Source organism: Siphateles boraxobius, unplaced genomic scaffold (genome assembly GCF_051911475.1).
Source record: "Siphateles boraxobius isolate OS27281-9 unplaced genomic scaffold, OSU_SipBor_1 100, whole genome shotgun sequence".
NCBI lineage: Eukaryota > Metazoa > Chordata > Actinopteri > Cypriniformes > Leuciscidae > Siphateles > Siphateles boraxobius.
In genome coordinates this window covers 406,689-430,000 of record NW_027508701.1, presented here as the reverse complement: position 1 = coordinate 430,000, position 23,312 = coordinate 406,689, and the positions used below count along the sequence as shown (strand labels likewise).

At 40.2% G+C, this 23,312-nt stretch overlaps 1 protein-coding gene across 1 annotated transcript in view; it reads left to right on the top strand.

The window, feature by feature from the left end:
- Positions 1–23,312, top strand: part of ptgfrna (prostaglandin F2 receptor inhibitor a) — a 43,985-nt gene that overhangs the window by 2,935 nt on the left and 17,738 nt on the right. Inside the window, exons 2-5 of the mRNA XM_077240173.1 lie at positions 601–969; positions 5,672–6,091; positions 14,521–14,943; positions 20,201–20,605. Of these exons, the coding sequence (XP_077096288.1) occupies positions 601–969; positions 5,672–6,091; positions 14,521–14,943; positions 20,201–20,605 (1,617 nt within the window). The remainder of the gene's footprint in view (positions 1–600; positions 970–5,671; positions 6,092–14,520; positions 14,944–20,200; positions 20,606–23,312) is intronic.

The window sequence follows — 23,312 nt, the reverse complement described above, 5'->3', positions numbered from 1 at the left end:
AGATCCCTCATGTTGAACGCTGAACATCTGAAGTGTCTCAGCTGGAGGAAATAATACATTATTTATCTGCTTTTTTAGCGGACACATTTTCTAATCAGGTCGATAACAACAACATTAAAAATGAACATTATCGGCTGATACCGATATATCGTGGCCGTCTAATCTGTTTACTTTATAGATTTTTCACTGTCTTTTTTATGCCACTGTCAAAGACAAATTTATTTAAAACAGTTAAAAGATAATAAAGTGTAAGGTAACTGATTGTAATTTAGTTTTCTATACAAACATACATTGTGCCTAAATATTTTTTTTCACCTAATAAAAACTGTTTTAAATAAATAAATCGATGAGCTGAACAGGGCTGTGAAGGAAAAAAAACAAGCAAAGTGTCTGTCATACAAACAGTATTGTTTAAAAACCATCCCAGGATGCTTTGCATGGGTGGCGACTTTGTAGATCACTTGCATTGAGATCATAGTTTTGATGGCTATACTTGTATTCTATAATGTGTAGATGCACACTGATACTGTATGTGCTCATACTGTACAGTTGTCCATCAGTGTTTCCCAGTATACGTGATCTCGTGTGTTCTTGTCTCAGTGGCGGTCAGCGAGGGCCGTGTCGTGAAGGTGCAAGTCGGTCCTCTGGTGCATGTCGCGGGACAGGCCGTCTCCATCCGCTGCGATGTGTCCGATTACCAGGGGCCCCGCGAACAGGATTTCGATTGGTCCATCCTGACCGATGATAAACCTATCAACCTCATCTCCACCTTGGACACTGGCTTCATGGACGCCACAGTGAAGGACCGGGTCAACAGCGGCGACATCAGTTATAAGAAGCTGAGCGATGATTCAGTGGAGCTCAGGTTCAAGAAGGTGCGAGCGACCGACAGCGGTGTGTATCGCTGCACCACCCCGAGCACAGACTTCATCATCAGCGGGAACTACTATGCCGATGTGGAGCTCAAGGGTGAGTCAAGCGTTTACCACACACCACTGCATTTAAGAGCGGACTTATTATTTACAGTATTTTTCCTTATTGGTTTTACGCACCCTTCTATAGGCCTGTATGGGGCTTTCGCACCGGAGGAACCTTTTCATAGTTCCTAGAGTTATTGACGGAAGTTCCCGTTTTTGGGCGTGTTCGCACCGCAGGAACTAGGAAACATTTCAGTTCTAGGAACTCCTTTTGGAGGAACTAATTTAGCTACAGCTTCAGAGTCGGTGTAAACCAGCGCTATAGGAACTACAGTGACGTTAGTGTTCGCTGATTGGCCGAACGCACACGAAACACCAGCACCCGCCGTTTTTTTAAATAGCTGTGCAAACACACAGATTATAGCCTATATATTTACTCCACAAACTAACTCTACGAACATGTAAAACAGTGATAGATGGACCTCTTAAACTTTACGCTGAGGAGAAAATCCAACACGGCTTTGAGGAGACCAAGAGAAACATGATTATGTATTTCTGCTCAGCTAGCGAGAACATCAACCACACAACATGCGCTAATACCTTTTCATTTACTGTCTACTTTCTATGTATAACAGTTCTATCTAATATCGTATTCGACAGGACTGTTAGACTGATCGTAAACTAATGAACAGGAGAATGTGAGCACTGTGAGCTCAGGCTCTGGCGTTCTCAGCGCCGTCACAATAAAAGTCACAACAACAAGTGTGTCTCACATCACTTCAGAGTTTATACTGCCGGTGCGAACCAAACCAGGAAAATGTTCCTAAGGGAACCACTAGTTCTCGGGGAATCACCTGGTGGCGAGTTCCTAAAACTACCAGGTGCGAACGCCCCTTTAAGCTTGTGTGAGACTAGAAAAGCAGGTCCATTTATTCATATTATGCTCCATCTGGAAGTAAGACTTCAACAGTCCCGCTCCATCTGCCAGACCAAACGGAAATAATTTATTTATTTATAATAAAAATCTTACAACGACTTTAGAATATACAAAGAGAAAATGGATACACTTGTATATTGACTGCTATTTTGGCTTTTGGAGATTATCAGTTCATAACTCAGAAGTGGTCGTGCTGCCAAAACCGGTGCATTTGTGAACAGGATAAATATTAGTATCACAGCGGCTAACATAAATGAAACAAACTGAGATGATAAAAGTAGAAAGCTGAAATGATTAGTCCACTGAAGGCAAGTTTTAAGAACCCAAGTGCAGTTTATTTACAAGTAATCATTTTATTTTTATTGAACCCTTAAACAAAAAAAAAAAAGTTTGCATATGTGTTTGAGTGTGATAGTTGGTACATAGGAACATCAGGCTTTTATGGGTCATATCATATAATATATAGTGAGAATATAGAGGAAAAAAACAGCAAAGTTTTATTTAGAGGCCAAAACTGAGCAACAATATGCAATTTGGTGCAGCCACTGATAAACCTGTTTATGAGGATAAAAATTAAGATAAAAGTCTTGTGCAGTCGGGTTGCAAAGTTTCCAGAAACCTTTCCAGGATTATTTTTGAAATGTTCAGCCCCTTTGCAACCCTAGATGCGTGTCATGTAAATCAATAAGATCTTTGTAACAGTTCAGCAGATACTGACATACAATCATGTAAATATCAGTCATCACTCTATATCTGCCAATAATGTGTTAGTAATATGATATTTAATGCTTAGTTTTATGATCAAAGCTCTGTAGTTTTAAAACAATGCAGTAATGATTGAGAGATGAAGAAATAAACCTTCCTGAAAAGCCTGATGATCAGATTTGACACTTATGATTTTTCTAATAAATGATGATGGATAATCAACTAAAGCTGCTTCAGTCCAGTATGTGTTCATCTTGAAATATTACTAACAATATCAAAGTTATTCTAGCGTTTCCTTGATAAAATCAGAGCAGATTTGACACAGAAAGACACGTGAGGACATTTGTTCAATTGACCCTTCGCAAAGACCCGCCCCCTTAGTTACTGTCGCTATGTCCGACAAGCTACGCCGTTCTCGCGCAGTGAAAAATACATCACGGATCAGAGAGGAGACTGACAATACGCTGACAGACAGGACAGACCAGGTTCTTTTCGGTTACTTTTGATATTAAACATATTAAACAAAGTCTCACCTTTCAAATTGGGTCATTTTTAAAAAGGAATTTAAACAAAAAATACCGCTTTTTGGCTCTTTAATGTGTCGTGACAGATCGCTGTAGAGCCTCAGTTAAAGCTGCTCGTGAACCGATCATCTCTTCCTTCTAGTTCATTTATAGCATCAAATAAACATGAATGAACATCAGAAGGAATGTTTTTTTAACCGCGGAAAGGCGTTAGTATATTCAGTTTTTCAAGTACAAATCCTCCCATGTTAATCTACTAACTCTCCAGACTGCTTTGTCGGACAAAATGGCGGATGGCGAAGTATGATTGGTCAGATCACCTGTCAATCAAGCTCCCTGCGAAGGGTCAATTACACTGAGAGACTTTTACTGGATAAAACAGTGTGAGCTATCAGTCAGAGACAGAAGGACTGGAGGACTAGAGCTTTTTATCATTTAGACGCCTTAGAAATGTGCGTATCGAATGTGATTCAGTAATCTTCACAGGGTTGTTCTCAATGAATCTCAAAATTTGAAATGACTTATTTTGCCTATTCTGTAAATTCCATTGAATTTGATCTCATGAACAAATTTTTTTCAATGTTAAATATTCAAATAGAAAAAGAGCTGAAGATGAACAGATGAAGTTGAGACGACAGGTTCTTCAACAATCATTTGATCATGTGGCGTATCAGATACAGTAGGCTTTACATGTTTAAACTCGAAGTGTAGAGGAATGTGATTCGCTGCGAGGCTCGAAGTGCCACAGAAATACAAACACTTGTTCTTTGTTCTGCTGAATAGAGTGAAAGTGTGTCGAGATCTGACGCTTTTTATAAGATGTGCAGATTTTATCACTCCTTTCCATTTCTGGAGATGGACAAGATGACCTAATCCACACCGACAGAGAAAAGTAACAGCACAGGGATAAAACACATTCAAACAGAGCCTTGTTTTTATTCTTTAAGACATAGTTCACCCAAAATAAAACCAATCTTCATTTATTCACTCACTTTGCTGTATTTTGGAGCCTCTAAACCAATATGCTGTTGTTTTTTTTCTATGTAACACAAAATATGTAAATTAAGGAAGCAGCTCTTTTTCTATAACAACAGTTTGACACTGTAATAGTACAATAAAAGTAGTCAATATTAACTTCTACACCCTGAAGCCACTTGATAGCCTTGTGCGATGATTAGTCAGTAAATGACACAATGTTCACGTCTAAGTGAACGTTCCCTTTCATTTGTAGATTTAGAGATAGACGGACGTTAAGGACGCTGTCACCATCAGGAATTTCCCTAAAACTTTAACTAAAAGAGACTCTCACTGACAGACACAGAGCGTGAGAGAGGTCAAGGGTCAAACGCTAACCGGTTTCTATTAGCCTGTGCTGTGAGGCGCTAGTAACCGCAGTTAAGCGGAACAATGTGAACTTGAGTCGAAAGCGTGAGGAAACGAGTGACTTTAACCCAAATGTTCTTTTCCCTGAAAGTGTTCAGTCTGTTGTTCATGTGATGATGAGTTTAGGAGCTTCAGAATGAAAGTCTTTGTTTCTGCAATAAATGCAATAAATTTCATATTTCTGATAATTTTCTTGAAGATGTTTATTTAGGCCTGAAAGGAGTTTCAGTCTGCCCATCAAGGCTGCATTTATTTGAACAAATATGGAGTAAAAAACGTTAAATGTGAAATATTATTACCATTTAAAACAGCAGTTTTCTGTGAATATATATAGTAAAGGCTAATTTATTCCTGTGATCAAAGCTGAATTTTCAGCATCATTACTCCAGTCTTCAGTGTCACATGATCCTTCAGAAATCACTATAATATGATGATCAATGCTCAAGAAACAGTGTGATCTCCGATGTATGTTTTTCATTCATTATATTCCATTAATGTTGTATTTGTGCTGATTACAGTGCTGATTGCTGATTACAAATGAAATTAAAATTGAGGAGCCAGACAGGGTCGTGTGTTCTAAGGCAACATTTTGAGATTGGTGTGTGGTTATCTGTTTGTCCTAACAATGGCAGACAGGCGGTGTATTGAAAACAATATTTGCGCCAGTCTGGTGACATGGAAATCACACACTTCTCCTGTAAAAACGCACATCTCCTCCCCCGCCTGCTTTAAAGGTGCAGTGAGTCATTTTTAGCAGCATCTAGTTGCGAATTGCACCCCCGACAGGAAGTGATGTCGTCGTCTGAGACAGCAGAGAGTAGCCAGTTGAGGTCTCTTTACAAAGATAAATTAAGAAATTAGTTATTCAGTAAAACGATGGTATTACGAATATTATTTTCACTTGTTCATCATCGTGCCAGTGTTTTATTCGCTGACTTTAGCAGCTTCTCTGCAGGAAAAACAACATAGTGACGAAACTCGTCTGTCCGTTTAGGGCCACCGTAGAAACATGTCCATGTAAGCGGAGTAAAAGGTGTGTAGACAGAAACTGCTCATTCTAAGCTAATAAAAACATAACGGTTCATTAAGTAAGGTCTTTATACACCACTGAAAACATAGTTATGTATATGATATTGCATTTCTGTCAATAGATCCTCTTAAATATTACAAAATGCACCTTTAAAAGTGTCCTCTGTTGTGTCCAGTGATCGGGGACAGTCTGAAGGTTTCTCCAGCCACCCCCAAGTCCCCGGTGTCCGAGGGAGAATCCGTGGAGCTTCGGTGCAACATGACACAGGGCTTCACAGAGCACACCTTCCTCTCGGTGTCCTGGGCCCTCAGGAGAGCCGGCCCCGGCCCGCTGGAGGACATCATCACCTTCGGGCCGGATGATAAGATCACAGTGGGCAGCAACTACACTCAGCGTTACACAGACGGGGGGCTTCGCTTGGACCTTCGAGGAGGGGGGTTTTACGGACTGGTCCTCAGGAGTGCGAAGCCGTCAGACCAAGGAGAGTATGTGTGTTCGGCCCAGGAGTGGGTGAGGCAGGGAGAAGAGGGAAGGCGGTGGATGAAGATTCAGGAGAAGTCTGAGGAGATGGGGAAGGTCGTGGTTACGCCCACAGGTGAGGCCCGTCTCTCTCTTCTCTGGGCTAGTGTATATTGTGACTACGATTATGGGACTTGATCAATGAAACATTGGGAAACTGATGAGCCCTTTGCCTGCGACATGATTATGAGGTTCTGTGTTTGAATTAAGCTAGTATTATAGTGTTTTATAAAGCCCTTGAGCGAAATTATGATTGTACTCCATTGTTGATGTGACAACATTTCCAGAAAGAAATAGCAAAAAAACAAATTCAGTGGCCTTGGTTCTTAAAGTCCCCCTGTAGTCAATCATTTTATCCCTTAAAACTCATCTTTGATCACCAAAATGACTATTTAATTTTTTTTTCCTTGTAAAAAGAATTCTTCATGGTTTAAAATAGCTTGAATGTAACTCGACACCCTTGCCTCATTTAGTATTTGCGGTTCTATGAATATGCAAATGAGCCCCGCCTCCACTCACTCACTCACTCAGAGATCCACTCGCTGACGATCACACGTTGATATGATTGGTTACAAGGTAGTTTGTGACGTCAGAAACACCAGCGATTTCAAACCGTGTTTTTGAGACTGTCTTTGGTTCACTGCAGTTTTAAGGAGAAAATACTCAGCAATGCTGTCGAACTATGAATTTATACCATTTAAAAAAACCACATAGACACATAAACAACATTAAAAGCTGGATTTTCACCACAGGGGGACTTTAAGACATTAAGTTAAATACGGGGTTAAATTAACTAATAATCTAACTTTACAGAACAACTGTATGAAATGTTTTAAAGATAAAACACCATCAAGACACTAAATAGATGTTTTAACCCTTAAAGGTTGTATCAGCGATTGTGGGTGACATCACTTCTGTTTGTGTTTGAAGCGAGATCCCAAACAAACCAAGTTAGCTCGCCCCTCCCTCCCGTTTCGTGCATAATGAAAAAAAAAAGATCATGCACGCGCATGTATATACAATCTGCAGTCGAGCCATGTTATACAGCTAGTTTTGCTGGTGCTTCACTGGAAGCAGCATTATGATAAAACGTACCAGAATCAGTCATATAGCTACAGATCTAACGTTATGGGGAAAACTCATGGTAACAACAGCTATCTGGAATAATATTATAACAGCTTATTATTATTATTATTCGGCTAACGTTAGTCCTGAACGTAGGGCTAGTGTTATTGCTAATAGTACAATGTTATGGCTACACATCGAAGTAGACGCATATAACAAACGCAACTCACACACTAAATCCCTACAATCTGATATTCGCTAGAGCTATCCAAGTTTAGGGGTGGAGGGAAAAATCGATTCTTAGATGCATCGCGATGCGGATGTAGACGATTCTGAATCGTTTCACAAATGTCACAAATCGATTTTCAAAAAAAAGAATTATATATTTATAATAACGTAATATTGACGGAACGCAAAAGACGGAACTCTGAAGCGCGGAAGTGCAGTGCCCCGACCGTCTGTCTGTGGCGTGTGCACATAACAGAGACGCGATGGCTGAGCGCGAAATCCAAACACCCTCCTCGTTAAAAGCTGACGTGTGGAAATATTTTGGCTTCTATGAAGTTGAAGGGGGAAAGGAGCTGGACAAGAGCCACACTAGTTGTAAGCTTTGTAGAATAAAACTAAAATATTTCTGAAACACGACAAATATGAGAAGCCATATGACACGTTTCCACCCAGAGGAGGAAAAACACTTGGCTGTACAGGTCATTGTTATATTATTAATTTACTACAAGTATGCTGCTACTTCAGGCACACATTTATTTTCGTGTTGGTTCTTTGCAATGTTAATCAAATATATTGCACGTTAATTCTTTATGGGTCATTACTTTGTACTTTTAAAGCAAAGTATTTATTATCACATACACACACACACACACAAGATAATCGATAATCGCTTTAGCATCGAATCGCAGCCCTCTGAATCGTAATCGAATCGAATCGTGAGGTGCCTAGAGATTCCCACCCCTATCCAAGTTTAGTCGAGCTTCACACATATTTTTTAAAGAATTATATTTTCACACACAGTTCACATACCAAAAAGTCAGCACTAGAAGCTACTCACCTGTCCAGAAGAAACAGTGCAACCTCGGCGTCCGATTTAAAAATGTTCAATTCTATGAGTTCTGTCCACCGTTCAAAAGCCTTCCCGATTATTATTCGTTTCTTTGGCGAAAAACGAGGGTATTCCCTCGCCCTAATCCTCCTCCTCTTCTTGTGGATTGCCTCTTCCATGTGAAATGTATCTGGTCCGTTGATAGCATAGGGTTGATAGACGCTGGCTTATTCTTCAGCTCCGACTTCGCGTACAGGCCCCGTGCACGAGCGCAAAAACAAACAACACCCGCCCCTGTCAGTGATTGGTTAGAACACTGTTTATTTTGATTGAGTGGTGGTTGTACCCATTTGTGTTTGTGAGCAGATCTCAGAGCCTAGGCTGCCTACAGAGACGCGGTTTTTTGACAGCCCGCTTATGGGGCGGCCAGCTAGCGGATCGTTAGGAAAGAGTAGATGAATGTGATCTTTTTTTTTGGGGGCCTGAAATTGCTGATACAACCTTTAATCCTGTAAATCTACACATCCTCATAATTGCCCGTGTTCGGACCATAGACTGTGGTTTGGACCAAACGCACAAATTTAAACCATTCAAGTGCAAGGAATTATGGGTATTTACCCTCAATAATAGATGCAATAATATGAGATTTAATCTGTTTCTAGCTTTATAAAAGCAAACTCGAGCTGTCTGCTTTGTAGGTAAACAGTATCACAATATACACACAAATCCATTCAAACAAATGTTAATCCTGAAAGCCAGTAAAGACTAGCTGTGACGGTTATAGTTGTAGTTTTAACTGTTCAAAAGGTTCAGGATCAAACTGAACTTCTCAATGTTCGACGCCACCACTAAAACCTTCTCACTACTTACACATAGCTGCTCTGAATGATGTAAATGATGACTTTATTTCCTTTTATTTTCTAACGCTAGATACTTCCTCTAAAATAGAGTATGCTGGAAGACACACAACACAACCTCACTCAATATCAGCATGAGACCTTTAAACCATTCTGTTGTTTCTAATTAAAAACATAAAACTCTTTGCTCTCTGCTGTGTGTGTAAGAAGCATTAGAGTGTGCGCTAGATTCGCCGTCTGAGACTGAGATTATAATAGTTGTCTGACTTACACAAACTGCTGCTTTAACTCTTTTTAATGTATGCTGGGATTTGTAAGAGAAATGATTGCCTGTAGACATCAGCCAGGAGACAATGCTGCTTTCTGAGTCCCTGTTATTATGAAGCATTATGAACAATGATCCTGGAGTCTAAGACTGTAGCTGTGACCTTTTATTAAAGCCCTCCTGCCTATCCGAGCTCTTTCATGAGGCTCTCGCTTCAGTAAATGTGCTCATTTTATCTTCATAAAGACTCCTACAGATATTGGCAATGACTGAACATATTCAAAGTCAGATTGTCTAAGGATGTCCAGTATATTGCACCAAAAAGTACAGTTAAAGGGTTAGTTCACCCAAAAATGTAAATTCTGTCAGTATACAGTATTTACAGTGTTTACTCACCCCTGTTTTTTAACCCCGTAAGACCTTCGTTCATCTTCGGATGTTTTCAACCCCGAAAAGTTATTAAAGACATCGTTAAAATAGTCCAAGTAACTACGGTGGCTCAATCTTAAGTTTATCAAACGACGAGAATACTTTTTGTGCGCAAAAACAAACAAAAATAACGTCTTTATTTCAACTATTCATTTCCTTCTCTGTTGGCCTCGAGTCAGTTAGCGTAGTGTAATAGCGTAGGCTCACTATTGGCTGACACTGGTCATGTGTGTGATGCGTGTATATATATATATATATATATATAATAAATGTGATGGTTTTGTTCTGTATCTGTCACTTTATTCAGACGGCCTCATTCTTCTGGCGTGTCGATCACAGCATCTTGGATTTGGCCAGATATACTTCACTGATAACACGACATGCATGGAAAACACTTTAGATGATAGTTGCTGGCGTAAGGAATCACTTGCGTTCAGTTTTTATCTCACAGGACCAGAAACTCCCTCAGGGAACAGAAAGTCCCAAACACTTCCAGACGAGCACACTTTCTCCCACTGCATACTCTACCGTACCTTTTCTTATAATTCCCTTTTTTTTTCTTTCTTTTTTCCCTGTAGCTCAAACAGTAGAGCGTTGGCGCTTGCAACGGCAAGGTCATGGGTTCGATTCCCAGAATAAGCAAGAACTGATAAGAATGTAAATGTGTATCTTGAAATGTCAAATGCATAAATGTACTTTACTCTCATCACCTCTAAACTATGTAATAATAGTAGATGTGGAGAGCATGCAGTTTTAACAGTGGTGTGTGTGTGTGTGTGTGTGTGTGTGTGTGGGTGATGGAGTGTGTTTTGTTTGCCGTTGTCCCTGATGTTCTCTCAGCTCCTGAGCCTCTCCCCGGCCTGTGTGTGTGTGTGTGTGTGTGTGTGTGTGTGTGTGTGTGTGTGTGTGTGTGTGTGTGTGTGTGTGTGTGTGTGTGTGTGTGTGTGTGATGTTTGAGTAGGCAAACAGAGTCTCTGCTGCTCCATCTCAGTCACACACACCCTTCATGAGCAGATCTCGGGGATCGTGTTTTAGAAAGCTGTGTGTCATCATACAAATACAAGACCGTTTACATACACTACCGATCAAAAGCTGCGAATAATTATGATTTTTAATGTTTTTGAAAACAGTTTCTTCTGCTCACCAAGGGTGCATTTATTATTTTTCTATGTGAATATATAGTAAAGTGTAATTTATTCCTGTGATCAAAGCTGAATTTTCAGCATCATTACTCCAGTCTTCAGAGTCACATGATCCTTCAGAAATCACTATAATAGGATGATCTGATGATCAAAAAACATTTATGATTATTATTATTAATGTTGTGCTGCTTAACATTTAATAGCCTACCTTTATTCTGCAAGGACGCATTCAATTGATCAAAAGTGACAGTAAAGACATTTATAATGTTACAAAAGATTATATTTCAAATAAATTCATTTATTTTGAACTCCCTATTCATCAAAGAATCCTGATAAATAAAAGCTATCACAGTTTTCACAGAAATATGAAGCAGCATAACTGTTTTCAACACTGATAATAATCATAAATGTTTCTTGAGCATCACATCATCATATTAGAATGATTTCTGCAGGATCATGTGACACTGAAGACTGGAGTAATGATGCTGAAAATTCAGCTTTGATCACAGGAATAAATTACACTTTACTATATATATATTCACATAGTAAACAGCTGATTTACATTGTAATAATATCACCGTTTTACTATATTTTTTTAATCAAATAAATGCAGCCTTCGTGAGCAGAAGAGACTTCTTTCAAAAACATTTAAAACGAATCATAATTATTCCAAGCTTTTGTGTGATAGTGTAACTCCACTCCACTCGAGTGTGTATGAACACACACTCTCAGTTCAGTCCAGAGTTGGAGTAGTTTACCTCTGATCATAGTTCAGTGTCAGCCGAGGTGATGATAATGATCAGTATCTGTCAGGCCTGATCAATCATTCACAGACTTCACTTTATAACGCTTTACAGTGTCACATGACCGAAAGAGAAGCAAAACATGTCTAGGGCTGGACGTTATAGCTGACAAACGGACACAATCTTTTGTTTTCAGTGAGACTTTCATAAGGTAATGCATGTCCTGATGCACTGACTGAAGTCTAAGCAGTTTTAATCAACTGTTTGTCTTTAGCTCATTTTATAAACAGCCTTCTGTTGTGTCAAAACAGTGAAAAGTACAACAGGTAATGAAAACTGCATGCAAATAGTGTTGTATGTCACACCGGAGGATATTTCAAGGTATTATTAAGCTATTTTGACTCTGTTTCCAATGGTTACATTTACATGTATTCACCACAGAAAACAAGAGCAAACAATAAGCTAGTACACAAGCACAGTAGTATACAGATGTGGATTAGTTATGTGCTCGTGCTTCAGGGGAATGTTTATAAAAGTTAATAAGCTTAAATTTGCCAGTATTCTTTCTTTGTTATGTGGCGTCACACCCCAAGAACAAATACATTAGTAGCAGGTTTCCTGAGCGTCAAAAGGTCTTAATTTCTCCTGTTGGGATCATTTTCAGGGACTCCCAATAGATTATTCAATTACAAGTGAATTTTCACTCCACATGACTCAATAATAATTAGTATACAAGTAATTATCATTGAGTCATACCCTAATTATCTCATTCGTTCACACAAATACTGTATTTAAATGATAAAATGTCAATCACACTACTGGACCAGCAGCACATATTACTGACAGATGTTCTACCGTGACATGAAACATTCCCTGATGTAATATTTTGCACGAGTGGACCGTAATCGAGAGAGAAACACGTTTCCTGACTGTATTATGACGGGACATAATCTATTAAAGCCTCGTTTCTGAGGAATATTCCTGTCTCATACTAATGGCTCACTGTGAAACATTACAGCTCATTTAAAAGTCCTGTGTGTGTGTGTGTGTGTGTGCGTTGTCTTCAAACCGCTGCTTGCGTGCTTGTTCTGCCGCTGGTGAGAGAAGAATCATGTCAAGGATTTCTGTGTAATATGCAGCTTTAAGTCTCGTCTCCCTCAACGTTAAATGTTAATCAGTGTTTTGCATATTCTAACGGCGCTGTGAATTCAGCTCGGGGAGTTTCCATGTTCAGGATATTCAAAGCTTTGCCACATTGTGCGTTTGAACGTAGAGCTGTTAGTCAGAGCTCGTATGGTCTTATGATCGTTGTGACAGTGTGTTTCTGAGGACACCGCAGTGCGAGAGCAAGTGTGTGGAGGTTATATTGAGTGATGTGCGTCAGGGTAAGATAAGAAGCAGAGGAACTGGTTCAGAGACTAATTTTATCACTTCGGGTCCTTTGTCTTTATTGGAACAGTTCTTACAATAGAGAACCAAATAAAGTGTTTCCTTAAACATACAAACAGGTGTCTCTTCTCAAAGCACACAACAGCTGGGTCCAGTGTGTGTGTGTGTGTGTGAGATTACCATAGCTTGAACAATGACAGCTGTAAATGGAGAGAATGTGCACCCTTGCCCTTCCCTTCTTACTCAGAGGAAAGCTAATACAACTATCTCGACTAGCATACACAGACTGGGTGACGTAGCCTGTACCTAAAACAATTACTGTATATCGCACTGTTTTTCATTCTTTTAACATATTTTCTATGTGAAATGGCAGTAAAGGGGTGATTTCTACCATTCAAATAGTTGTTTGGAGCCAAGTAGATTTAAAATGTTTCATTAAACAAGAAATAAAACATCATTTAATACAAATAAGCAAAGCATGTTTTTCACACTGTAGTCACACACTTGTACACATTACCAATTATAGTAAACCGCAGTCATTACACACATATACTCAATTTCAAAAGTTTTTAGTCAGTAAGAAGTTTTTTAGTGTTTTTGAGTCTCTTCTGCTCATTTATCCATTTATTTGATCAAAAATACAGTAAAAACAGTGCAATATTACTACAATGTAAATCAGCTGTTTTCTATGTGAATATGTAGTAAAGTGTAATTTATTCCTGTGATCAAAGCTGAATTTTCAGCATCATTACTCCAGTCTTCAGTGTCACATGATCCTTCAGAAATCAGTCTAATATGATGATCTGATGTTCAAGAAACATTTATGGTTATTATCAATGCTGCAAACAGTTATGCTGCTTCATATTTCTGAGAACAGTCATATTTTTTACAGGATTCTTTAGCGAATAGAAAGAACAGCATTTATTTGAAATATAAATCATTGTCTTTACTGTCTTAATGTCTTAATGTCTTTACTGACACTTTTGATCATTTTAATGCATCCTTGATGAATAAAAGTATTATTTTATTTAATAAAAATGCAATGTCGGGACTTCAGTGATGATTTTGAGTGATGGCTCAAATGAAGCACTAGCTCCCTTCACACATACAGTCTCTTCCGGTAAATTATCATTTACAGATGTGCGAACAAGACTTTCCAAAAACACCGGTTAAATAGTTCTGGCAATTTTTTGGCATTAAAACATAATTATTGTTTCAAATTCGTGTGCCTCAAAAACCCGTCATCAAAAGAACCTCTCCTCCATCTTGCATCGACATCTGGAGAGTATTTCATGTGCAAGAAGCGTTTCACTCAGATATACGTCACAAAAGTGAAGAAAAGACGTTTCATGTCCTCTTTAAAACTTTGCTTTGGCTGTTTGAGCAATGGTTTGAGGTGGGACTATCTGACCAATGGCACGTTTGAAGGGAGGGAAATATATCTGAAAAGACATTTTTATGCAATTCATCCGGTGACATTGTTCACACTTGATCATTAGATGTAGCCTAGGCGAATGTCTTTGTGGCTTATTCTGTGTTTCCCTGTCCTGTCCCGCAGATCTGCAGTTCAAGGTGACGCTCACGGCCTCTGTGATCCCGCAGTCCCCCAGTGAACCCACTGAACTGCTCTGTCAGGCGCTCGACCTCCTCCACCTCCGAGATGGCCGGCTGGCCGTGAGCTGGTCTTACTCCACTAACACGCCAGGAGACGTATCGCAGAAGAAGATCACCATAGCCTCTCTGAACGAGCAAGGAGTTCTGATCCCTGGGAACGATTACCGGTCGAGACTGGAGAGCGGGGACGTGGCGGTGACCAGGAGAGAGTCTAACGTCTTCGTTCTGCGAATGCTTCAGACTCGAGACGCAGACATGGGCTCGTATTCCTGCGCGGTGAACGCATGGATGCCCACCCGGCCAGCTGGATGGGAGAAGGTGAAGGAGGTCCAGTCCACTCCTGTTTCTGTTCAATGGACACCGAAGAGTAAGCACTGAATCCCCTCCCTTCATTGTCTGTTACATAGGGATGTTATAATATATCGCAATACAAAATTGCAACAATATGTATTGTGGATAGTTTACCCAAAATGAAAAATTCTGTGTGTGGAAAAAATTCAAGTTTTCAGAGTTTTAGTGTCAATACTACATTAAACTACTATTGAATATTATGTATAATAATGCAATGGGGGAATATGTGTGTGTCCTGATAATGCCAAATGTCTTATGTTACCAGTAGAAAGTGGCCTACATTATTTTAAATGTATTTTATCTAGTCAGTGACAGCAGGGGCGGAGCCAGACGATGTAAACATTCGGGCGTAGCCCAAACCTAGGGGTGTCCAGGGGCATACGTCAGATAAATGCACTATTCTTCAGGCTGTTTGAGATTATAAAATGCCTAAAAATCTATACACTATCTGGGAAAATTATGATAGTTAGGCCTACGCAGTAAAAAAATCGCCCAGTAGAGCCTACAACCGATTTTCTGTTTAATTTTTTCTCCAGCTGTAATGAATCCAAAACTGACTCATTTTCACCCCTGGCAACTAAAAAGAGGCAACCATTATCTGACTATTTTTAAGTTATCCCAAATAAAGTAAATCACAGCGGTATCTGTAAAAACAGCCCTTTTAGACGGGGGCCAAAACGCCACCATAACTCGCTGTGTGCAATAAAAGTTCCAAAGACCTGTGTCTTATTATTAAATATGTATACTTTTTGTTCAGAATTGCTGCATTAAATATAGATGATATTGTGTGATATGTTACAGTAAAATAATGGTGCGTTGTCCAAAAAGCTTACATATAAAATTGTGGACAGTGATATTCATTTAATTAGCAATACTCTGCTGCTACCATTTATTCATTATTACTGTCCACCATAACAATTCCTTTAATTATGTAAATACTAATACGTTTATTACATTATTACAGGCGCATCTCAACAATTTTGAATATTGCGTTAAAGGTCTTTGTGCTGCACCACCAGAACAAAACTGACCGATTAAATTCTCAGAAAACCTTTGCGGGTGTTTTGAGTTGATTAGCTGATTAGAGATCTTGTCAGGTCGTATAAAAAATTCTTTGTTCTAAAATTCGAATACATTTTCAGACAGGCGTACTGGAGTTTTGATTTCCATGAGCTGTAAGCCCATCAAGATTAAAACCATAAAAGGCTTGAAATATTTAACTTTTTATGTAATGTATGTGATGCGCGATGCATTACCGTCCGCCACCACGCACATTGCCAACTGCCAATAGAGCTTTTGTTATATTTGTTGCCGCTCCAGTCAGAAAGACTGAGAGGAAATGAAACAAAGTTGAAGGTATTTTTTAAAAAAACTAAAAGATTCGGGGCTTTTGACAAAACATTCGGGGCTTAACCCAATTAGCCGCCCCCCTGAGTGACAGAGTATAAGCTTATTCATCTAAAATAATTCAGTAACACTTTACAATAAGGTTCATTAGTTAACATTAGTTAATATGAACTAACAATAATCAATACATTTGTTAATGTATTAGTTCATCTTTGTTAATGTTAGTTAATACAAATCCAGCTGTTCATTGTTTATTCATGTTAGTCACAGGGCATTAACTAATGTTAACAAATACAACCTTTGATTTTAATAATGTATTAGTAAATGTTGGAATTAATATTAACTAAGATTAATAAATGCTGTAGAAGTAATGCTCATTCTTAGTTCATGTTAACTAAGGTAGTTAACTAATGTTAACTAATGAACCTTATTGTAAAGTGTTACCAACAATTCAGTATTTTCAGCTTCAGAATCATGAATATTGTTATTCTGGTGCCTGTATTGGGTTATCAGCTGAGAGTCTTTTCATTTACACCCCCGATGTAATATCAAATTGAGCATTTTAATCAACAGTTCATTTTTTGGTAACCTTTTATCATGTGTCTTGGTGTATCGCAATAATATTGTATTGTGATATGTATCGAATCGTGACACAGGGGTATCATTACACCCCTATTATTACATCTAATTCGATAAAGTTGGCCATGAAACATGTCTTTGGCCAGAAATATACTCTAAGCAAGTATGTTTGAATGTGTGTAGCCCGGCCTGTCCTTTCAGACGCTCTGCTGATATTTCATTTTTACCCATGAGCTAAGAGCTTCTGCATCTGTGACCATTGCTCCATTTTTAGCACTGTTTTAAAAAGTATCAAAGCTTGGTGTCTGAAAGTCTCCACTGTCTCTCATTTTTCAGCGCTCAATAAGGGATTAGAGTAAATGAGTCTAATTGTGTCTGTGATGGCGTGTTCTCTGTGAAGACAGACTTAGTACACAATGGCCGCTCTGTCTGGGACTGGACGCTCTCCACTGCGTTCTCACTGACGCTGTGCTCTGAAACTATATCTGGTGATGACGAAATGTACGTTTCTGATACGTGTTAGGTGGCGAGCACCTGTAAGGTGTGTGGCGTCTGTTATTATTCTTTGTTTATCATTTCTATAAGAACCGTATGGCAAAAACTTGAGAAATTTGGCACACTGATTGAGGGAAGTCTAAACTTTCCTTATGGTGATTTTGGGATCTATCTCTTCAATCCATTAGCGCCACCAACTGCTCAATCCCTATGAACTTGATATGGTTATGTTTTGGTGCTATTCCTACAAAGTTTGTCAAGTCTTTACCAAAATATGGTCAGATGATCTTCAGATGAAGCGTCTTACATTTTTGAAGGATTTCCAATCAATGTCTGTCAAATGTGAATGGTGAGCAGTGGGACTGAGAATATACGGATGTGTGCGAGAGAAGTGGGATACAGAAATAAAGACTCGTAAATTAAAAGATGCTCAAATTTATTTCGTTTTTGAGGTGCAGAATGTTATATGCTTTATTCGTCCATTGCACACACAAAAAAAGCAGTTTACACGTTTGATATTTTCAATGTCTTTCGATCGCAAGCTACAGTGAGGCAAAATACCTTCCTGTGACGTAACATGCCACAATGTGAGGTCTGTGTGTTGGGGAATTCGAAAAAGTAGCCTATGACACCACAGGGAGACTGAATCTAAAGCTTGGGACACTCCAAGCCGACGTTGGCAAAACTGCGTCTTGGCTGAACAGCTGCGCTTGAACACACTGAGAGGACTAAAGGTGATTGTCAACTAGCACAAATGTTCTGCGCTTGAACACACTGAGAGGACTGAAGGTGATTGTCAACTAGCACAAATGTTCTTCGCCTGCGTCTGTCTGTATCAGCGGGTATCAAGTCTATTTTCATCTTTCAAAAAGGGAAACCGAAACAAGGACTGTAGATATACAAGCTGTAAACAAAGCAGTGCTTGCTTACTGTTTTGAATATCAATCATGCTGATCCCTTTCTTCACTCCAGTCGGGTCATGTTATTATGAAAATATTTGAATGCTCAGGTAAGATGAAAATTATAACCGCCTTCTGTCTGTACCGTACTTTTTGCTTGCTTTCACTTTATTCCCGTGCTCTGATTCGTTCGCTAAGCTGAACAGCCAATCCGAGTCCTCTCTCTCACCGACGCCCTGATTCAACATGCTGAACCGGCCCAAGAAACCCCGACGGCGACCGACTAAAGCCAGCGGTGCAGAACTCACAGAGCAAACTAAGCCGGCCCAACACTCAAACACAGCCTGGCGTCGGGTTGGCGTTTCCCGGCTTTTACAGGATTGGGACTGACAAATCTGCACAGTGCATCGTGACAAAACATATTTTGTGCAAAATCTTGCAGGACAAATCAATTGCACATAGACCTCTACCTCCTGAGGCATAAAAAAAAATTTTTTTGGTTCCGGTTGGACCCTGTCAATTTATGTGCGACCCAAATTTATTTTATGATCTTGGGAAAGAAATAATACAAATTAAATAAATACACAAATAAAAAACTTTGAGGCGAACTATAATTTATGTTTTTGTACAGCACCGTATTTGTATAGCCTGTTGTCCTCCAGCAATGCTAACAAACGAGGCAGCCACGGGCGTTCACACATCGTTGTTGTCATGTAGATGCACTGCTGCGCTCGTGACAGGGCGCATGAACCGAACGAGCAGAGATAGAGAGAGAGCCCCGGTCGCGCACGCGCACTCTCTCTGCGGAGCCAGGCGGAAGTATAGTCTTCACCGTCTCAAAACTAAGCACTGTCTTGCTCTCTCTCCCTCGCACATATTAATCAAAATAAATCGACACAATGGCAATGTCGGAAGACTAAAGTTTCATGTGGAGCATTTGGAGATTTCTTTTTTCCTGAATTACCGCTGGGTGGGAATTGTGCTTAAATATGTTGCCTTATCTTCTCTGAAAGGCGTTCATCACATTCAGCTGACATATAAACCACACTTTAAATAAACAAAAAAACTATCCAGTGATGAAATGTTTTCTGTGATGACACAAATCTTGTGGGATGTCCTAACCGCCGGGATAATCACACAACGCGCACACGTCCAATAATGACACGTCTAATTCGCGAACTAATGACTCATTTGAACCGATTCGTTTTAACGAATGGTTAAAACAACTGATCTTTCCAACACTGAACTCAAGAGACATCTGTATCGGTGTATAACTAATCGGTAACACTTTACAATAAGGCAACCCCGTTTGCCCCCGTGCACACATTTAAAATCAGCGTGTGTGTGTAACATGCTGGGACACACAAGGTGGTAGAGTACATGTACAGGTAGGCTATGTAATGAAAAAATAGAGTAGCTTATCCATCGCTACTGTAAATTAAAAAAAAATAATAATAATAATTTCCTTCCTATCCCTTGCTGCCACTGGAGAAAAAAAAAAAAAAAGTCCCTACCGACCCATGACCTCAACCGACAACCAACCGGAACCAAACTTTTTTTTTTTTATGCCTGAACAGGCGATTTAAACCAAATGGAAAAACAATGTGAGAAAAAGAAAACACTATAACATAACGCATTGAAGTCGTCTCATATTGCTGTATTTAAACAGAATTCATTGATTGATTTGTTAAATTTCCTGTCTGCCAAAAACAATTTTGTTTTGTGACTCCCTCAACTACTGGTCAAAGTTGCAAAATCTGCTCTCAGCAAGAGCAAGAACTGCTTGGTCTGGAATAGGTTCTTGCTATTTGGTTCATGCCATGCCCACTATTCCTGCTTTCAGATACAAACAAAAATACATGTCTTTTTTAGATGGGTCGAAACTCTTTGAGGGAAGTTTAAGGACTGCATTTTACAAATGCTTCATGATGTATTTTTGTGTGGTCTTTGCAGCTCCAGTTTTGCGAGTAGTAGCCCACCGTGTGAGAGAAGCTACGACGGGTGGATCCACGTTTGAGATGACCTGTCAGGTGACGGGCCAGAACCTGAGGAACCCCGGCTACACTGTCCTCATCCGCTTCGAGGAGATCTCTGGAGGCAAGGCCCGGAAAGTGCTGTCGCTCAGCCAGGACTCGGTTCTGCAGTCGGAGGAGTGGAGCGAGCCGAGCCGGGTCGACAGCGTGGTCCTGGAGAAGACCGGGCAGCTCGAGTACCGCTTCCGCCTGTACGGGGTCCAGGTCACGGATCGCGGCTTCTATTACTGCGACGTCACGGCCTGGACTCGGGATCAGAATCAAGAGTGGGCCAAAGCCATCAGCGCCGAGTCCAACAAGATCCAGATTGCCTTTGTACACACAGGTATTGCACTGCTAACTAGACGAGACTCAGAATACAGTGAGCTCTAACACTCATAAGAGTGATGCTGAATTGCCTGTAGGTGTGTTTACAGCTGAGGTCATGTTTCACACACACACTCACACACTAATGCTGTAGTTCCCTCTTTATGTCTGATTCTGGATGACTAGAGCGCTATAGTCTCTCCCTTAGGGCAGATTCCTGCTGCCCACACACACACACACACTCTCTCACACTCTCACACTCTCTCTCGTTCATGGGCAGCTTTTTAAAACATCATAGACACTTCTGATCTGCAAGCTTGTTCCAAAAGCTAAACTAAAGCCAAATACTGAGGCAAAACTGCATGTATCTTTCACAGTGATGGCTATCCCAAAATGGGATAAAATAAGTCCAACATGGCAGAACACACTAATGAAAGTTGATTATAGAGCGCCGGAGTGATAAAATATTTTTGCAGACCCTGTTTTGTTTTGTCAGGTCACACAAAAACCCCAATATGGTTTGTGACCAAACAAATATTTATGATTCTTGCACTTTTTGTTTATCCTGATAATCTTCACAAAAGCCTAAAAACAACCGCCAGAAGTAAAAAGCTAAATGTAGGATTTATAGGAACTACACCACGGTCACATGACTTCAACGTTACCACCTTTAAAAAAAAAAACATTTTCCCTAAAAGTTTGAGTTTGCAAGAGTGTGATTTATAAACACAGTTTAAAAGCGGATGCTGTTGATGTTTAATGTCCCAGATGACCTCTGTAGTCACATTTACACACTCACATTTACACACTCACATTTACACACTCACATTTACACACTCACATTTACACACTCACATTTACACACATTTACACACTCACAGTTACACACTCACATTTACTCACATTTACACACTCACATTTACACACTCGCATTTACACACTCGCATTTACACACACATTTACACTCACATGTACACACTCACATTTACACACATTTACACACTCACAGTTACACACTCACATTTACTCACATTTACACACTCACATTTACACACTCGCATTTACACACTCGCATTTACACACTCGCATTTACACACACATTTACACTCACATGTACACACTCACATTCACACACTCACATTTACACACTCATTACACACTCACATTCACACACTCACATTCACACACTCACATTCACACACTCACATGTACACACTCGCATTCACACACTCACATTCACACACTCACATTTACACTCATTACACACTCGCATTCACACACTCGCATTCACACACTCGCATTCACACACTCGCATTCACACACTCGCATTCACACACTCGCATTTACACTCATTACACACTCGCATTCACACACTCGCATTCACACACTCGCATTCACACACTCGCATTCACACACTCGCATTCACACACTCGCATTCACACACTCGCATTCACACACTCACATTCACACACTCACATTTACAGTCACATGTACACACTCACATGTACACACTCACATGTACACACTCACATGTACACACTCACATGTACACACTCACATTCACACACTCACATTTACACACTCATTACACACTCACATTCACACACTCGCATTCACACACTCGCATTCACACACTCACATTTACAGTCACATGTACACACTCACATGTACACACTCACATGTACACACTCGCATTCACACACTCGCATTCACACACTCGCATTCACACACTCGCATTCACACACTCGCATTCACACACTCGCATTCACACACTCGCATTCACACACTCGCATTCACACACTCGCATTCACACACTCACATTTACACTCTTTACACACTCGCATTCACACACTAGCATTCAGACACTCGCATTCACACACTCACATTTACACTCATTACACACTCACAATTACACACTCGCATTCACACACTCGCATTCACACACTCGCATTCACACACTCGCATTCACACACTCGCATTCACACACTCGCATTCACACACTCGCATTCACACACTCACATTTACACTCATTACACACTCACACTCGCATTCACACACTCGCATTCACACACTCGCATTCACACACTCGCATTCACACACTCGCATTCACACACTCGCATTCACACACTCGCATTCACACACTCGCATTCACACACTCGCATTCACACACTCGCATTCACACACTCGCATTCACACACTCGCATTCACACACTCGCATTCACACACTCGCATTCACACACTCGCATTTACACTCATTACACACTCGCATTTACACACTCGCATTCACACACTCGCATTCACACACTCGCATCCACACACTCGCATTCACACACTCGCATCCACACACTCGCATCCACACACTCGCATCCACACACTCGCATTCACACACTCGCATTCACACACTCGCATTCACACTCGCATTCACACACTCGCATTCACACACTCGCATTCACACACTCGCATTCACACACTCACATTTACACTCATTACACACTCGCATTCACACACTCGCATTCACACACTCGCATTCACACACTCGCATTCACACACTCGCATTCACACACTCGCATTCACACACTCGCATTCACACACTCGCATTCACACACTCGCATTTACACTCATTACACACTCGCATTCACACACTCGCATTCACACACTCGCATTCACACACTCGCATTCACACACTCGCATTCACACACTCGCATTCACACACTCGCATTTACACT